This window comes from Onychomys torridus, chromosome 23, assembly GCF_903995425.1.
Source record: "Onychomys torridus chromosome 23, mOncTor1.1, whole genome shotgun sequence".
In the NCBI taxonomy this organism is placed as follows: domain Eukaryota; kingdom Metazoa; phylum Chordata; class Mammalia; order Rodentia; family Cricetidae; genus Onychomys; species Onychomys torridus.
In genome coordinates this window covers 6,625,973-6,641,937 of record NC_050465.1, presented here as the reverse complement: position 1 = coordinate 6,641,937, position 15,965 = coordinate 6,625,973, and the positions used below count along the sequence as shown (strand labels likewise).

General features: G+C 51.7%; 1 protein-coding gene across 1 annotated transcript; it reads left to right on the top strand.

The window, feature by feature from the left end:
* Window positions 1-2,487: 2,487 nt before the first annotated feature.
* On the top strand, window positions 2,488-15,202 carry Rab17 (RAB17, member RAS oncogene family). Its single transcript, XM_036172766.1, has 6 exons — window positions 2,488-2,635; window positions 6,996-7,155; window positions 12,886-13,037; window positions 14,014-14,139; window positions 14,826-14,919; window positions 15,087-15,202. The coding sequence occupies exons 2-6, from the start codon at window positions 6,999-7,001 to the stop codon at window positions 15,200-15,202; spliced, it is 645 nt and encodes a 214-aa protein (XP_036028659.1). The 5' UTR covers window positions 2,488-2,635; window positions 6,996-6,998.
* The last annotated feature ends 763 nt before the right edge of the window (window positions 15,203-15,965 follow it).

The window sequence follows — 15,965 nt, the reverse complement described above, 5'->3', positions numbered from 1 at the left end:
ACCAAAAACCAAATACACACACACACACACACACACACACACACACACACACACACACATGAGAGAGAGAGAGAGAGAGAGAGAGAGAGAGAGAGAGAGAGAGAGAGCCTGCAGCTCCATTGAGGATGGGTCAGTGATGGACAGGACCACACCTGTCTGGGACTGCTTAGATGTCATGTCCTTGGCCCTCTATTCAATCTCTGATGTGGTCAGGGACTGTTGGAAAGCCTCTTGGGAACCCGAGACAGCTACGCTCCTGTTCATGGTGCTGAATTCGCCATTGCTCCATGCTTGGGGAACCCAAGCTAGAAATCAAGGTGAGTTCCGAGCACAGAGAGAATAACTATTTACCTAGGATTCATGGGTGACCGACTCCAGTAGACCTGATCTCCATCTTCCTTCAGCCTAGAGTTTCTCCTTCTGGGAATTAATTCTCTAGCCCTACCTAGGCAATTACCTGCCCCAGGGCACACCGTTCCCAGGCTCTGGCCCCTGGCCCTGCCCACCTGGGATGCTGCCCCATACCTGAGCTGTGTGTATAAAGAGTTAAGAAGTGAGCTCAAGCAACCTAAGAGCTGTTGTCCAAGTCTGTGATGCTTTCGGGTGTAAGGAGCCGTGACAGGTAAGACACGGAAATGGGTGACATTCTGGGCTGCAGCTGGGTGAGGCGAGAGAGAACCAGAATGTGACTTCTAGCCTTCTCTGTCCCAGGTGATCACATGATCATGTGAGGACTTCGCCCTGGGGTTTACAGGAAGAGTAGAGAGGCCTGACCTGCAGGCTGGGGCCTTGGCAGGAGGCGGCCTTTCTACTTCCTTTTCTCTGCACTGGTTGTCCAGTGGTACACAGCTCCTCCCATCCTGCCCCGGAAGACCCCTGACCAGTCCATCTAGCACCTAAGGGAAGCATAGCCAGCAGGGAGGAGAAGGGAAGTGGGGGAGCCAGCTGGGGTCCTGTGGGATGATGGTCTGTTGAATTTCCTCAAAGTGAACAGGTGAGTCATTGTTTTAACTGTACTTTGCAGAGTGGGGTGTGTGTGTGTGTGTGTGTGTGTGTGTGTGTGTGTGTGTGTACACATGCATGCAGGTGTGGAGCCCTGTGTTCCCAGGAGCTTAATCAGAGGCAGAGCTGAAACAATACACTCCTTGTGTTTGTCCTGGGCCAACCGTGTCCTTGTTTGGATCACGGGTGGCTCTCGAGGTCATACTCTGGGAAGGAAATTCCATTTGAATTTTCCTTGAACGTAAACTGCCATTGTGAGGAGGCGCTTTCTAAGGAGGCCTTTTCTGATGGCAGCAGAGGCTCAAGCAATAACAGAAGAGCTTGGCAGACTTTCTTCCAAAACTCCCTTCTCATCTGTGGCTTGCTTTTTCTCTCATATCAAATGCGGCATTGTTCTGCAGTTCAGAGTGTCAAGAATGAACAGCTTTGAGGATCTGGGCAAGGAGGATGGGGTGCAGCCTCCCTGGACTCCCTCCTTCCTTGAATGTTTTTTCTTTGGTGGATGAGAGTCAGGCTTGTGCTAGCTGAGGATGAGAAAAGAGTCCTAGTTATAGCCCGGCCGCCACTGCCTTCAGAAAGATCTAGATTCTAGAGGAGGGGGCAGATACCACACTTCCACCCTTTTCTCCATACAGAGAATTCTTGCTGCTGTTATTGGAAGTTTGCAACACACAGTTACTCAGAAAAACATCTACTGTGGTTTTATCTATCACAGAAAAAAGTAATTAATACCAGAAAAAAATCCATTAATAGGGAAATGAAGCATTAAAGTGAGGTGATTGTAGTAATCTGTCAGAGCTGTGTGGACACTGCATTTGATGTTATGAACACGTTTTATGATTTTAGGATGGAGTATATGATCATTAAGGCTGAGTGATTATTTATTTAGATGTTTGTTGTTGTTGTTGAGATAGGGTCTTGCTACATAGCCCAGAAAGGCTTGAAACTTGCAGCAACCCCCTGCTTCGGAGTGCTGGGATGACAGGCTTACGGCAACACATCAACATTGATTTGGAGGTGCAAAGGCAGGGTTCCCCTGTACCATTCCTGAGGCTGGTGGCACATCCTGCCACCCTATAGCAGCTAGGACTAAGCTAGTGCTTCGGGAGTCCCTGAGAACATACGAACAGCAGGCTCCAGCTCCGCATTCTGTGCCTTGGCCTTGGAAAAGCTGCTGGGCCTCTGTCCCATGGAGGTTGTGCCGGCCCCTTAGGCTTCCTGCTCAGCTTTGGCAGGTGTCTTTGTGTAGGAGCCACTGTGTGTCTCTCTGGAGGGCCCTGGCAGCTGCACCCTCTACAGCCCTATCTGAGCCATGTACAGGTTGGCCCCACAGTGACCCGTGAAGGTGCCTCTTGGCACCACTGTGTGCCTTTCTGCAAGTACACTGGGCACTTTTCCAACCAGCATATGCAATGGGAGTGTGACTGGCATGGGAGCCCAGGTGGGGGTTGGGGGTGGGGTGGGCAGCAGAAAGCACATTGATCCAGTCAGAATCTGTGGACCTACTTCCGGGTTCTTTCAGGAGAGATTGAGCACCTGTTCCCTCAGTGGCTATGACATGCTCACTGAAGGCAATCCAGTTTCGGGGTCTTGGTGACAATCCAGTGAGAGAGCCGAGCCACTGATAATATAGGCCTACTTATTTACACGCCAAGACCGCTTCAACCAAGGGGAAACAGGGAGTGAGGCCCCATGATGGCAGGCCTACGGTCTATGTTGTTGGTTGTCGGAGGTGGAGACATGGTAGAGGAGCTGGGGTGAGAGGTGTGACATCAGGCAGGAGGCTGTTGCTGACGAGTGTTGTACCGACCGACTCTGGTGGCAGTGAGTAGGACCAGATCTTTAGTGAGGAAGAGACCTGACCTGTTCGGTGTGGAGTTGGTGGATGGCTCCTGGCAGTGCCTGAACTCCAAGACAGCTTGTCTCTCCTGGTCCCTACTCAGGATTCTGGACTCTGGCTTGCCCTTAGGCTCAAAGGGTGGAGTCTCTGGGTGGTGGCTGCACATGTCATCCTGGAGGCTGACTGCTTGCTCTCTCTCTTTCTCTCTCTGTCTCTCTGTCTGTCTTTCTGTCTCATTCTCTCAGTTCAGTCAGAGATTTCAAAACACAGGTGCTGGGTAAAGTGTTCATCCTGTCCAACCACCCTTCAGTCAACTGACTGACCCATCCATCCACTCCAACCAATCACCTATCCACTTAACCACCTATCTATCCACCTATCGATTTACCCACTTACCTATCATCCACTCATGTGTTCACTCATCCCCATCTATGCACCTGTACGTGCAGCTCATCTTTCCACGTATCATCTGTCTACCCACCCATAGACTTATTCACCCACCCATGTATCCACCCACTACACTCCATTGCTTAGGTGCATAATGAGCACCTACTATGTGCTAGGCGTTGTTGCCACACCTGAAGAAACACAGGCAACTCTAGCCGTGGCTCTTGGACTTAGCTTCAGGCTTTGGTCATCTGTATTCTAAAGTTAATTAACTTTTGTGATGTTGGGTTGTCTTAGTTAGGGTTTTATTACTGTGAAGAGGCATCATGACCATGGCAACTCTGTAATGATCTATTGTATACTCTAATAAACTTGCCTGAGGATCAGAGGACAGGGCCAACCACTAAAATTAGACTTAGAGGTCAGGCAATGGAGGCACATACCCTTAAACCTATCACTTGGGAGGCAGAGATACTTCTGGATCTCTGTGAGTTCAAGGCCACACTGGAAATAGAGCCAGACAGTGGTGGCTCACACCTTTAATCCCAGTACTGGGAAGCACATGAGCCTTTAAGCCCAGGAAATGACAGTAGGGGAGAGAAGGGTATATAAGGTGTGAGGAAACAGGAACTAAGGCAGTTCAGCTGGGATCCTTTCTGGTGAGGACTCAGAGGCTTTCAGTCTGAGGAAACAGGATCGGCTGAGGAGTTGGCTGTGGCTTGCTCTGCTTCTCTGATCTTTCAACTTTCACCCCAATATCTGGCTCAGGTTTTTTTTTATTATTATTATAAGACCACCTAAGATTTGTGTTACACAATTCTATTATAAAGAAAAACATTTAATTGGGGGTGACTTGCTTACAGTTCAGAAGTTTAGTTCATTATCATCATAGCAGGAAGCATGGCGGCATGCAGGCGGATGTGATGCTGGAAAAGGAGCCCAGGCAGCAGGAAGAGACAGTGAGCCACTAGGCTTGGCTTGAGCTTCTGAGACTTCAAAGTCCACCCCCACAGTGACATTGACTTCCTCCAACAAAACCACACCTACTTCAACAAGGCCACATCTCCTAACAGTACCACTCCCTGTGGGCCTATGGGGGGCATTTTTATTCACACCACCACGTGGGTGAACAGGATTGTAAAAAGCTTTAAATAGGGAATTTAGTTGTTTAGTTTTCTGATCCTGCCCTGCAACCAATACATGGGGAAACGCTAGAGGTCCCTGGAATGGGCCCCAAGCCTGGGACGGGCCCCAAGCCTGGGATGCTGGCCTGAGCTCCTTTCCAGGGGCAGAGGGACCCTGGAGCCTTCTCTCTTGGGCTCCAGCCTTTCTCTCTACCACTGCTCCTTGGTAAAGGACTCTGTGAGAGACCTGGTTCTATGCAGTGCCCTGTTCTTAGGTTACCACAGTCTCAAGTGGTCTGTGTTGTGGTTCCTGTCTGTCTTCCCTTTACCCTTCCTCGGTTTCCACCCATCCTTTGCCCACTGTAGTGGGAGAAAGGCTTTATTTGAGAGACTAGCCACCCATAATGGGTGTAGACAGTAATTAGGGGACATTCCTAGAAGTGGTCCAGATAACAAACACCAGGGATGACCCACGGCCTCAACATTTTTTCATTCTATTTGTGACACGGCAGACCCGGGCAGGGGACCCTAATGACTGTAAACATTAAAAAGAGAAAACCAGATATTATCTGCCTTCTATGAGGTGTGCACACCACACTCAAAAAACGTCCTGCCCTGTGCTGTCTACATGAGATGAGACAGACCTCAGTCCTGAACCACAACCCCATCCAGAGCTCACAGGAATATCCGTAGCCAGGACAACCCCATCCAGAGCTCACAGGAATATCCGTAGCCAGGACAACCCTATCCAGAGATCACAGGCATCTCCGTAGCCAGGACAACCCCATCCAGAGCTCACAGGAATATTTATAGCCAGGGCAACCCTATCCAGAGCTCACAGGAATATCTGTAGCCAGGACAAACCCATGCAGAGCTCACAGGAATATTTGTTGCCCAGGACAACCCTATCCAGAGCTCACAGGCATATCCGTAGCCAGGACAACCCTATCCAGAGCTCACAGGCATATCCGTAGTCAGGATGACACAGAGAGGTTGCCAGCAGTAGGCGGGGGCACAAGAAACCTGATGTTTTCACTCATGGGTTGTAAAGGAAAGTGTCAGGTATAGTGGCGCATGCCTTTAATCCCAGCACTCGGGAGGCGGAGGCAGGAGGATCTCTGTGAGGTTGAGGCCAGCCTGGTTTACCAAGCGAGTTCCAGGACAACCAAGGTTGTTACACAGAGAAACTCTGTCTCAGGAAAAACAAACAAACAAACACCCTACCCCACCCCCCCAAAAAAAGAGAGAGCTCACGGATCTGTGTGGAGGTTTTCTTTGGAGCTTGGGAGTTACTGTGGGAGTGAGCACCGGGACGCAGCTCCTGCATCTGCTGCTGCCTGGAAGCTGCTGCCATTAAACACTGTCTGGGCTCTGAGGCCTCAGAGACAACAGAAAGGACCCAGATAATCCCCCACCCCACCTCTCTCCCTCCCCTCTCTTTCTCCCTCCCTCCCTCCCTTCATCCCCTCCTCCCTCTTGTTTAATAGAGTCTTACTGTGTAGACCAGACAGGTCTCAAACTTGGCACCCTCCGGCCTCAGCTTCTGGCACACTGGGATTGTAGGTGTGCCTCACCATCCTGGTCCTAGGGAGATCACCTGCCTCCCACTGCAGAGCGAAGTTTTAACTGGAAAACAGAGGATAAGAGGGGAAAGGGACTGGCCACTCTTGGGGCGCGTAGGCTGATGCTGATAGGAAGAGAGCTGCACATGCTTGGGCCTGGGGGTGCCTGGGGGTGCCTGGGGGGATCTGGGGGTCCTGAGGTGTCTGGGGGGTCTGGGGGAGCTGGGAGGGTCTGGGGGGCCTGGGATGTCTGGGGGGCCTGGGGTGTCTGGGGAGATCTGGGGAGTCTGGGGGGCCTGGGAGGTTGGGGGGTCTGGGGGAGCTGGGGGAGCTGGGGGGTCTGGGAGGTTGGGGGGCCTGGGGGGTCTGGGAGGTTGAGGGGTCTGGAGGGTTGGGGAGCTGGGGTATCTGGAAATCTGGGGGGCCTGGGAGGCCTGGGGGTCTGGGAGGTTGGGATCTGGGGGGTCTGGGGAGCTGGGGGGTCTGGGAGGTTGGGGGGCCTGGGGAGGCCTGGGGGTTCTGGGGGAGCTGGAGGGTCTGGGGGGCCTGGGGGGTCTGGAAGATCTGGGGGGTCTGGGGGGCCTGGGGGTCTGAGAGGTTGGGGGTCTGGAGCTGGGGAGGCCTGGAGTCTGGTCTGGGTGACCTGGGGTCTGAAGTCTGGGGGTCTGGGGAGTCTGGGATGTTGATAGTGAGGGTGGCTTTTTTATTTTAAATCCCTCTTTCACGGGTTGATTTGGAAACATCAGGGACAACCGAGAGGTGCTCAGGTGCTTTTGACCTCTCTTGGGTGCTTGGAAGCAGTGAGAAGCAGGGTGAGTGAATTAGGATGAAAAGCCCGTGTGATGCTGGTGGAGGCCATTGAGTGAGGGTCCACAGGCCTTCTCATGCATCAGTTTCCCAGCACAGCTGCCTTTGGGGCTCTGTTCAAGGTGTCTGCATTCTATCTAGGAAGCAGACCCCTTCACCCCCACCCCAGTGTGTGTGTGTGTGTGTGTGTGTGTGGGCACAGGCATGCACGTTGTGTGTGTTGGACTTTGCTGAGGTTTTCCACCCTCCTCAGACTTCTGTGGTTGTTTGTAGGCCATGGCGCAGGCTGGTGGGCTGCCACAGGCCAGCACTACTTCTGGCCAGCGCTACGTGAGCAAACTGGTTCTTCTTGGAAGCAGTTCTGTGGGCAAGACCAGCCTGGTCCTTCGGTACATGAAGCAGAACTTCAGCAGCGTCTTGCCGACTGTGGGGTGTAAGTGAGGAGAGCCCTGGCAGGGGCAGATGGGAATGTGGCCCACTTCAGGATGGCCCCTGTCCTGAAACCCAAGGCTGGGTGTGCCGGGATTGCAGGAAGGGGCTGGCTGTCCATCAAGGGCAGGCAGGCACACTATTCTGGAAGTGCATGTAAACAACCTTCACTAGGGGTCAGGCTTCTGCCCGGCTGGCATTGGTGTGTGTGTAGATCAGGGGTGGAGGTTCTGGTCCTAGAAGGCTTGAGTGTGGGGGCCTGGCAGTGAGGGTAGCCTGAGGAGGGCCTCCTTTCCAGCTGTCCTCCAGCCAGCTAATCAAGCTCCCTATTGAGAACTTGCTCTATGCCCGACATCATGTACCTAGGCTTCCCTCAGCTTTTCCGGATTCTTACTGCATCCTTATAATTGTAGCTCTAACTTCACACTGTCTTCAATTCATCGACATTAAAGACTGACCCCCTTTCCACTTGGATTTGGTCCACTGGGTCTGGGCTGGGGCTGGGGATGCTATAAGGGAAGAGAGGGGAAGCCTCTCTGTGCGCTTTGCTGTATGTATGTATGTGAGACAAGGTCTCACTGTGTAGCTCAGGCTGGCCCAGAACTCTCCATCCACATGCTTCTCATGTGCTGTGATGACAAGTGTGTGCCATCATACATGGCATGCTTTAATTTGGAGCACGAACAGGTTAGAGAACAACCCCCACACCCTATGCCTCTCATTTTTGTTATTCAATACCCATCACGGTTTCCTTAGCTCCCTAAGTGGATGGTCCTGCCTCCAGGAGCCCAGTCAGAGAGAATGAGCTGTGGTGTGATCAGGGGGTGGGGTGGGTAGGAGGGGTCCCTCGTGCCGAGGCTCTCTGCTGGGAATGAACTTACGCATATGAGGCAAGCGCTCTACCATGAGCTGCTTTCCAGCCCTGGAAACTAGTTTTTAAAAGACACCTTGACAGTCCTTAGAAAGCCAGGGCAAAGCTAAATGACCCTCCAGATGCCTTTGCTTTTAGCTACTGCCATTAGTGGATGTTGAAACTGACTGGTTTTTGAGGTCACACGCTGGGCAGCAGGTGGAGCCTCTCTCTCGCTTTGCTGCACTTCTGATGTGTGTGGGCTGCTGGACAGCAGTGATCAGGAGACACGAAGTCTGCTTCTGCCCTGATGAGTTCATCTCTAATTACATTCTCTTTCACTGAGTCACTCTGCTCTGTTAGAAGACATGTAGGGTTGGAGATATGGCTCAGTGGTTAAGAGCACTGGCTGCTCTCCAAGAGGTCCTGAGTTCAATTCCCAGCACCCACATGGCAGCTCACAATCTGATGCCCTCTCCTGGTCTGCAGGCATACATGCAGACATAGCACCTGTATACATAAAAAAGGCATATAATATTTGAATTTTATTCTTTGAGAATTTCATCCCCACCCCAAACCCACCCACCCACTCCCCCACTCCCCCTTCCAACTCCTCCAGAAGTCCCACACCACAACCTAACTTCAGGTCATCTTTCTCTTCCTCTTCTTTTGGGTAACCCACTGAGGCCAGTTAGTGTTGCCCTTAAGCACATGAGTGTAGGTCCATCTCCTGAAGAATGAGCAATTTACCAGGGGCCATATCCCTGAAGAAAACCTTTCTTCTTCCCCCAGCAACCATCTATTTCCAATAGCTCCCAGAGAGAGGGAGGCCTCCTGAGCATCCCCCATTCATGCTGGGATGCTGACTCCCTTCATCTTATGGAGGCATCCACAGCCGCTGTGACTTCCTGGGTGCAACAGCCTTGCCAGGACCAAGAGATACTGCCAGAAGTGACAGGAAACTTTGTCCTCAGTGTCTGGAGACTTGGGTCTCTCCTTTCATGCTGCATCTTATTAATGCATCCACTCATCTCTCCCCCAGAACTCACTGCCGCAGGGATTGCCACTCTGTGCAGCCAGGTCTGATGGGATGACACCGCCCTTCTCTCCAGGAAGGCTCAGCTCTCTTGTGTAAACATCTCAGCACTGGCTGATGGGTTATAGCTTGAGTGGGAAGCCATGCTGCCCTTGCACATCTGCTGGGATTTGACACTGAGGACTCCTAGCCACCGTGTTTAAACTGGAAAAGGAAAATGGGGGAAACAAAGATTGTCAATGGAGAAGGCAGATCTGAGTTTTACACCCATGTGATGCTTGGCTCTCCCCCTCCCTCCCTGCCTCCCTCCCTGCTTCCCTTCTTTTCTCCCTCCCTCCCTGCTCCCCTCCCTCCCTCCCTTCTAGTCTCCCTTTCTGTGTGTGTATGTATAGGATGTGTGCACATATGTACATATGTGCATGGTGCATGCCCACACAGAGGCCGCAGTAGGATGTCTAGTGTCCTGCTCTGTCACTCTGTACCTTTATTCTCTTGAGAGAGGGCCTCTCACTGAACCTAGAGCTAGGCTAGCAGTAAGTGATCCTCCTATCCCCGCTTCTTCCCCACCACTGGCTCCCCACCCTCACCCCACAATGCTGAGATTCCAGAGCTCCATGAGGCTGTGCCTTGCTTTTTTAAAAAAGATTTATTTATGTATTATGTGTACAGTGTTCTGTCTGCGTGTATGCATGCAGGCCAGAAGAGGGCGCCAGATCTCATTACAGATGGTTGTGAGCCACCATGTGGGTGCTGGGAATTGAACTCAGGACCTCTGGAAGAGCAGCCAGTGCTCTTAACCTCCGAGCCATCTCTCCAGCCCCTGTGCCTTGTTTTTTATGTGGGTGCTGAGAATTGAACTTTGGTCCTTATATTTAGGCAGAAAGTGCTCTTACCTACTGAGCTGTCTTACCAGCCTCCGAGACAACAAGACAACGTCTATCAGAATATCCCCAATTGACTCCAGAGCCAGAAACATGGTCTGAAGTGAGAACAAACAGACCAGAGTGTGGACTAAACATTAATGTTTCTATGGTAACAGTCCAGGGGGTGCAAAGGAGACAGGAAGAAGAAGTAGAAGTTGCTATGACAGACCTGACATTACATGTGTCTTCTCTCAGGGTTTTATGACCACTCTGGGGGAGGGAAACATTGGGTCATGTTAAACAGGAGGAAAACGAGATAGTGGAAGTTTAAGCAAGTTGTCAAGGCCCATGGAGCTCAGAGGCATCTGTGTCCAAGGCCACTGGAGGCCTTCACCTGCATTGGCGTGCCAGCTGCATTGGAGGGTCAGTGCCCAGCAGTAGCCGTGTGAGCTGGGCGTCCTGTGTCCTGCACTCCACATGGAGGCTGCTGCTTTGTGTGAAGAGCAGTTTAGTCAGACCTCATGTTCATGGACACAGCCTATGTCAGTGTCTGCTGAGATGTGGCTCCAGTTGCCAGAGAGAATCTGTATTTTTCCAGAAAGTTCTGTCCAGCCCCATCTCTGCTCCTTCCAAAGTGGATGGAAATGTGCCCCCAGAGATGACCACACCCCAACTCACAGGCCTGTGGATTGTGATGCCTTCTGTGGAGATGAGAACACCTTGGACTTGGGTCTTCCGATTCCATGACTATCATTCTCAAGAGAGGAGGCGAGGGTGCAGGATTAGTGAGGGGAGGCGGGTGCAGTAGCTTCATTTCTGTTGCTGTGATGAAACACAGTGACAAAAGCAACTTGGGGCAGGGAGGGGCTCATTTGGCTTACCCCTCCAGATCACAATCCATTACCGAAGGAGCTCAGGCAGGACCTGGAGGCAGGAACCATGGAGGATGCTGCTTGCTGGCTTGATCTCTGGCTCTCTCTTAGGCTCATGCTCAGCTTCCTTTTTATTTTTTTTAAAGATTTATTTATTATATACACAGTGTTCTGTCTGCATGTATGCCTGCCCACCAGAAGAGGGCACCAGATTTCATTATAGATGGTTGTGAGCCACCATGTGGTGGCTGGGAATTGAACTCAGGACCTCTGGAAGAACAGTCAGTGCTCTTAACCATCTCTCCAGCCCGCTCAGCTTCCTTTTTAAAAAAAATATTTTTATTTTAAATTTATGTGTATGATATTTTGACTACATGTATGTCCATGCATCACATTGAAGACTCTGGAACTGGAGTTACAGATGGTTGTTAGTTACTATATGGATACTGGGAATCAAACTCTGGGCCTCTGAAAGGGAAACCAGTGTTCTTGGCCACTTAGCCATCTCTCCAGCCCCTCAGCTTGTTTTTTTAGACAGCCCAGAACTTCCTGCTTAGGGATAGTAGCCCTCACAGTGGGCTGGGCCCTCTCATGTCAATCATCAGTCAAGACCATCCCTTATAGACATGGCCACAGGCCAATCTGATCTGGGGAGGCTCTCTGTTGAGACTCTTTCAAATGACTCTAGGCTGTGTCAAGTTGACATTTGGAGCTAACTAGAATATCAGGTGAGGCCAGAGGTCAGATGGGGTGGTAAATCCATAGCCAAGGAACACTAGAGGTTGTTGGAGTCCCTAGAAGCTGGAGAGAGGTGGGAATGGGTTCTCCCCTAGAGCCATGAGAAGGAATTTGTCCACAGCTTGACTTGGGACCTCTGGCTTCTAGAACTGTAAGAATGGATTTCCTATTTTAAGCTGCTCTGTGGTCATTGTCATACCAGCCCCAGGATACTTATTCAGTGTCCTTGGGCTGGAAGTTTCATTTCACCCACGGAGGTCTGTCTGCCAGAGTCTCCCCAGTTGGCCCATACCTGCCTTGAGTCTGTCGGGGAAGTGACTCCGAGTGAAGCCTTTGGCCTCTGCTGACCCTCCATGTCCTGGGCTCCCTGAATCCCCCTGGCTCTTGCCTTCCAGATCCTCTAGGAGCTCCCACATTTGACATAGGAGTTTTTGGTACCATTACATGACTATTTAAAAATCACACCAGGGTGGGAGAGATGGTTCAGCAGTTAAGGACACATGCTGCTCTTCCAGAAGACCTGAGTTCTATTCCCACCCCCCACAGTAGACAGCTCATAACCATCTCTAACTCCAGCTCCAGAGGATCCAATGTTCTCTTCTTGTCTCTATAGGCACCGTGCACATGTGCCCAAACCCACCCAACACCTACACATAGACACATAGTTCAGAATAAAAATTCAGTGTTGGAAAGCAAAGCTCAAGAAAAAGTATTAAGGTAAAGGTGGATTGCGTGTTACGTGAAGGGGTTGGAGTCAGTCTCTATGGTTGCTTAGGCAGGTGCCTGAGTGGGGAAAGGAGGCCCCGGGAGCTGCACAGAGCACTCAGGAGAAGGTGGGGAGCACAGTGAGTGCTCCCTGGGCTGATGGTTGCAGAATTAAGTAACTCCCAAGAGATTTCTAGGTGCAGAAGAGAAGACAGCAGCAAAGGAGCCATCAGGGGAGGGAAGCTGAGGAGGCTGGCTTCTGGTGACCGAGGGTGGCTTCAGAATGGGATGGGCGGCTGAGTGGCCCATGGGCCTGAGGGACTGAGGCACAAGGATCCTTAGAGGTCATGCACCACTGGACACTGCAGGGACATGTCAGATTATTCATTGCCGGAGTCCCTTCCATGTCATTCTTAGCTCAGGGTCTTTCACTTCACCTCAACAGTTTAGCTCCACCCCAAGTGGAAACCTAAGGGACATGAAGTAGTTGCCAGCGGCGCTTTGCTTTATAGGGAAGCCCCAGCTTCCAGAACAGGCATTCACTCAGCCTCCACCAGCATGTGCCTAGCTGCCTCTCGCTGGGCTGCTGACCATAGACTGCCATGACACACTAGGAGCCATGGATGACCATCTTATCCCCAGCAAACACTCATTGGCCTCTTCACTACAGGTGCGTTCTTCACGAAGGTGGTGGATGTTGCCTCCTCATCTCTGAAGCTTGAGATCTGGGACACAGCTGGCCAGGAGAAGTACCACAGCGTCTGCCACCTCTACTTCAGGGGTGCCAATGCTGCGCTCCTGGTGTATGACATCACTCGGAAGGTAGGGTGGGCCCCGCCTCCTTCCCCCAGGCAACTGCACTGTTTACTGCAGTAATGGCGAGAAAACAGGACTGGTACCATGTTTTACGGGAACTTCCACACCAACAAAAAGGGACTGTTAAGCCCATACTACTCACCTCATTCAGGAATCCCTCTTGGCAACCCTCATGCCCAAAGTTAGGCCCTGTTTCTCTGCAGTCTCCTGGCACACCCCTTACCCCACAGCACCACCATCCCTGGTGCTGGTATGCTGCTGAGATGGTAAGGGGCTGTTACAGACCCAGCCTACGCCATAGGCCATCCATCTTGTGTCACCAGGGGTGCAGAACACAGAGTGTGCGTGGAAATGACACTGAAGAACTGGACTTACATGTCTGTGTGTCCAGCCTGGCCTAGGGCAGGGTGAGCTTGCTGTCCCGGAGCCTCTCACAGGAGGTAGGGAAGGGGGGACCAGTCATACTGGTAGGAGGCAGGAAGACATACTGGGTACAAGAAGCCTGGGAGAGGGTCTCAGATAAACAGTTGCCGTGCACCCAGAAAGTATGTGTTGATCACAGGTACAGGAATGTGGAGAAAGGGGTCCCCACATCAGCCTTGATGCCAGAGATCAGGAGAAGGGTGCTAAAGGACACAGGGTGGAGTCCTCCCACCTAGCTTATGAGAAGCTGCAGTTAGGAACTGGGTTGGGGTGATGACAGTTCCCTCAAACTCTCCTGCACAAAATGGTGTCCAGAGTGGAGGTCCTGACCCCAAATGCTCTGTGACCTCCACATCCCTGGCTCTCTGGTATGCTGCCGGGTTGCATAGCCCTCCTCTACCAGGGTCAGCCCATCCTGGCTGCCCTCCCAGAGGACCAGAGCAGTCTCTTGGCATTGCATTCTGGGGAAAGGCCTCGATGTAGTCCCTCAAGGGACACTGCTTTGCTCTTCTGGCTCAGCAAGGAGAACTCCAACATGGTTTCTCTTCTGTCTCTTTAGGATTCCTTTCACAAGGCTCAACAGTGGCTGGAGGACCTGGAGAAGGAATTCCAGCCAGGAGAGGTGGTGGTGATGCTGGTTGGCAACAAAACGGATCTCGATGAGGAGCGAGAAGTGACCTTCCAGGTACCACATGGTGGCAAGCAGCAGGAGGAAGTCGTTGTCTCTGTGGACTTGAGGGCTTTTGAGACCTTGAAACAAGCATGCACGCGCGCGCGCACACACACACACACACACACACACACACACACACATGCACACACACTCTCACCCTGTGCTTCATGTACCCACCTACATACTTGCACTTGAATGCACACCCATGATCCCTCTACCCATATATATGCTCATACTTCATAAACACACATGCTCACACACCTGCAGAGTTATGCTAGATGAATACACTCTTCATAAGCACAAATACACATATGCCTCCAAAGTCAGACATGTTAATACCTCTACATGCAAACCCACATGCATAGACACTCATGTGTGCAGAAGTACACACAGGAGATTCCATCATAGTTTCCCTTTTGGTTGGAGATTCATTTAGGAGGTGTGTATACACATAGGTACACAGGGAGTGTGTATATGGGGAGGTGTGTGTGAAGAGTGTGTGCACACACATGCAAACGAGCATACCCAGTCTTCTTTTGTTTTGAGGCAGGGTCTTATGTGTTCAAGGCTGGCCTGGAACTCAGTCTTTCTGCCCAAGCTTCCTGAGTGCTGGGATTGTAGGCATATCCCAGTTTCTTGTGAGCCAACCAGGTATCCTTGGGGGGACTCTCTTTAAACACAGTGACTTTCTCCTTCAGGAAGGGAAGGAATTTGCAGAGAGCAGAAGCCTGCTATTCATGGAAACCTCAGCCAAGCTGAACTCCCAGGTGTCTGAGGTCTTCAGCACTGTGGGTGAGTGATGGCGCCCCACTGGAGTGTGGGAGCTCTCCACTGGCCCCTTCCCCGGGACCTTCTGGTGCTCCTGGGATTGGGAGGGTCGTGAGGAACAGTGGTGGAGTGCTTGGGTTAGGGTTCTGGGGCCCGGGATTCCCTCCCCAACAAACCCCTGTTTTCCACAGCCCAGGAGCTACTGCAGAGAGCAGGAGACAGAGGGAACAGCGGCTCACAGGAAGCTGAGGCTGTGGTTCTGAACCAGGGACCTGCTGTCAGGCAGAGCCAGTGCTGTGCACGATAGATGATACAGATGCTGCCACCACGGGAGAGCATGTGGAGGACATCTCAGCCTGGGCCTCCGAGGGTCCTCAGCCCGAGCAGGATCTTCAGAACGAGGCTGGAGGCTCTTTGTCCATTCATAGTCTCTGTTGAAGATGGATTATGACCGAGGCTTCCAGAAGTTGGCTTCCATCATTGATAACTGCTTGCCAAAGCTGAGCCCTGGGCTGTCCCATTCAGCTGCCTTGTTACCAACACAGAAGAGTTAAATGAAGCAGAGAAGAAGCATGAACTGGAAACATTCTTTGATCTATGTGATGATGGGAAGACAGATGTTTCATCCTGGGGCAGCTGGTCCATAACTGGACCACCTTAGTTCTGGGACTTGTCAGGGGAGAGGGGGGCTGAGAAAGGTATATGTGCAAGGAAAAAAAATGGAGAGATGAGCCCAAAGTGGTGGGTCTCAGTGAGGTGACCCAGGAGTGGCTGAGATGGGAGTGTCCTTCTTCCAGCTGTGGATGGACAGAGCCAGGGTCCTATCTAGTGTTGCCCAGGCTCCAGAGCCTCCACCATATTGTCTATGCATCCTTCTCTCTAAATATTAAATGTCTCGACAATCTGACCACTTCACAATGTTGCACTAGGACCCCCAGCCTGACAAGTCACACTATTTAGTCTTTCTGCACACATTAGACTGGTTTGTGGGCATTAGACATGGTGAGGGCTCATGGGGCAAGTGTAACAAGGGGGGGCATGGGCATTGGTCTGTGTAGGCTGTCTCTCCT

Bases quoted from the DNA above. Each gene is read 5' to 3' on its own strand.
- Rab17 (XM_036172766.1), top strand. From the start codon at position 6,999: ATGGCGCAGGCTGGTGGGCTGCCACAGGCCAGCACTACTTCTGGCCAG. The intron at 7,156-12,885 runs GTAAGTGAGGAG...TCTTCACTACAG, and splicing joins CGTCTTGCCGACTGTGGGGT to GTGCGTTCTTCACGAAGGTG. The intron at 14,920-15,086 runs GTGAGTGATGGC...TGTTTTCCACAG, and splicing joins TGAGGTCTTCAGCACTGTGG to CCCAGGAGCTACTGCAGAGA.